The 2,532-nt window shown below is 67.3% G+C and overlaps 1 protein-coding gene across 1 annotated transcript in view; it reads left to right on the top strand.

Annotated features, from left to right (window-relative positions):
* Positions 1-2,525, top strand: part of LOC109392316 (carboxyl-terminal PDZ ligand of neuronal nitric oxide synthase protein-like) — a 98,514-nt gene extending 95,989 nt beyond the window's left edge. The window contains exon 13 of the mRNA XM_019660689.1: positions 356-2,525. Coding sequence (XP_019516234.1) covers positions 356-682 — 327 coding nt within the window. The 3' untranslated portion in view covers positions 683-2,525. The remainder of the gene's footprint in view (positions 1-355) is intronic.
* Positions 2,526-2,532: the final 7 nt, after the last annotated feature.

The following is a 2,532-nucleotide window of genomic DNA, read 5'->3' as shown; positions in this document are numbered from 1 at the left end:
GCCTGTGTGACTCGCCTGTGTGACACGCCTGCACCCTGTGGCGCTGATGGCCTTCGCAAGGCTCACTGCCCAGGTCCTATGTCGCGGGCCAGAGCCACTTGTGCTCCGGCCACTGAGACCACACGCTGCCCCAGGAGGGCGGGCGAGGTCAGGATGCCAGGGAACTTAGAGGCTGGCGGGACGGGCACCACCAAACACGCACGTCGATTGTCGTTACCCTTGCAGGTTGGCCCTTAGAGAAGCGTTCCCCCGACTGGACCCTCCGCCTCCTGTAACCCGGAAGCGAACCCCTCGGGCCCTGAAGACCACCCAGGACATGCTTATTTCTCCCCAGCCCGTCCTGAGCAGCCTGGAGTGTGGGACGGAGCCACCCCCTGCACAGCCTGTCCCGGCAGATGCTTCACAGCTCGAGGCCGCCGTGGGAATGGCGGACGGGGGCGAGGCCCTGCCCAATGGCGCGCCGTGCCTGTCTGTCCCTGACCTAATCCACCAGGACGGCCTGGATGAGCCGCGGCTGCAGACCACGGAGGGCGGGACGGCCTCCCCCCCACGCCCCATCGCCACAAACAGCCGCAAAGCCAGCCTGGCCGAGACGCCGGAGAACAGCAGCCCCCGTCCGCGGGCGCGGACCCCCAGCCTGGACAATGAGGGCCCACACCCCGACCTGCTGTCCTTTGAGTAGAGCCCCCGCACCCCCTCCTCCACTCCCGGCCCGGCCCTGTGCCCACCTCATGTTCCCCCGAAGTCCCCGCGGTCCTGGCTGGGGGGCCTGAGCCGAGGGTCAAAGGGCGGGGCCATCGCGACCTCGTCTCCCATGAGCCCAGGCTGGACGGCAGCTCCCGGCTCTGCTGAGGCTCTGCGGGGTCCCCCCACCGCCCCACATCTGCCCCTGCTCCTGCCTCAGGAATGACGGGGACGAGGCCTGAGGGGCCCAGACCTTGAAAGCTGCACGTGACCGCTGCCCAACGGGGCTGCTCCGGTCCCGGGACAGCACGGGCCCCTGGCTGGCACCTTGCCTTTGTCCCTGTGGGTGTGCTCAGCAAGCCTGGGACCCTGAGGCAGCCTTGTCACCCAGGTCCTCGGGGTGTCCCCAACTTGCCAGATGCAGGGGACAGTGAGCTCTCCCTGGGCCTGCCCAGCGCTGCCCGTCTGGGAGGGGCTCTCAGGGAAGCCATGACCAGCTCCCTGTTTTCTGGTCTTGTTTGGGAAGCACCCAGGAGCGGGGCGCTCAGGGCTCTGGTCCCCAGAGAGCACAGAGCAGACGGGAGGGCAGTGGCAGCGTGGTGAGGGCACAGCTGGCACTGGGGACCGTGGTGGCTTTCGGGGCGGCCTGAAGTGATGGCTCTGGGGTCCCAGCCTGGGGCGTGGAGAGCAGGGTGCAGACTGAGGGACCAGGGGGCGAACGACTTGTAAATTAGGCGCAGCTGTCTGCTGGCACCCAGCCCTGGGCCTCCCTCAGTCCTCTGCCTCCTCCAGGGTCCCCTCTGCTGCTGCCGACAGGGCTCATGTCACCCTAGCTGGGCCCTGCCCTCCTGGGGTAACCACTGTGTGTTCCTGTCTCCACCAGGGGTCCTGTCCTGCTGCCTTCCCGTGGCCGGGAGGCCCTGTCAGGGGGTGATCCCTGCGCTGGGGGCCTTTGCAGCCCGAAGACAGCGTCCCTTCCCTTGAGTGGTGGCCGGTTCCCTGGGAGAAGGCTGCAGCGGCCCATCCAGCCAGGCCCTGTGGGCCTCCAAGACCTCTGCGCCCCCTTCTCTGCTCGCTGTCGAGCTCCCCGCTGCCTGTTGTCACCACCGGCGCCTGCCCCTGCTCACCTCCTCTGCCACCAACCTGGGGCCCTGCCTGCGTTCTCGCCTGTCCCCTGTCCTGTCTCCTGTCGTCCCCAAGCACGGCTTCTCCCCGAGCTCACGGCAAGGCTCGTCTGCCTTTCTCCCTGAGGGTCCGTGCGCGCTGGGACGTGAGCAGACCTGCTTTACTGCAGCGATGTCACCGGGATGCGACATCTGGCCCTGATGCAGGTGCTCTCAGGACTCGCTTCGGGGCCTGTGAGTTTTCCCAGAATGCCTTGGGTTTTGCACAGAACACAGAGCTGGGGGCAGAGAACCTAAGTGCACGTGTGAGGAGCAAGCCCGGCTTCCTCGGGACCCCACACCAGGAGCTCGTGCGCTTCTCTGGTGGGGAACTCGGCTCCTCCCAGAGACCAGGGTGGCTCTGGCCAGGTGAGGTCGTCATGGGACAGAGGTTGCAGGCGCAGGCTGGCCTGAGCACCCTGCTCTCCACACCCTGGCCCACACAGTCCGCACCGACACAGGGGTCCTAGCGTGGTGAGCCCGTTTCTCAGGCTCGTGTTTGCTATCCAGTGGGGGCTGTGGGGCCTGCTCCAGCACGAGTGGCCCAGCTCACCGTCATGCAGCAAGGCGGTGCTGCCGCCTGGCGGGGGAGGGTGCCTGAAACCTGCTCCTAGATGCAGATTGCGCCCGTGCCAGGGCTGAGTGTCACCAGGTGGCAGGACAAGGAGTTTGATTCTGCCGAGGG

Source organism: Hipposideros armiger, unplaced genomic scaffold (assembly GCF_001890085.2).
Source record: "Hipposideros armiger isolate ML-2016 unplaced genomic scaffold, ASM189008v1 scaffold_324, whole genome shotgun sequence".
NCBI classification, from domain to species: Eukaryota; Metazoa; Chordata; class Mammalia; order Chiroptera; family Hipposideridae; genus Hipposideros; species Hipposideros armiger.
This window is presented reverse-complemented; position numbering and strand designations above follow the sequence as displayed.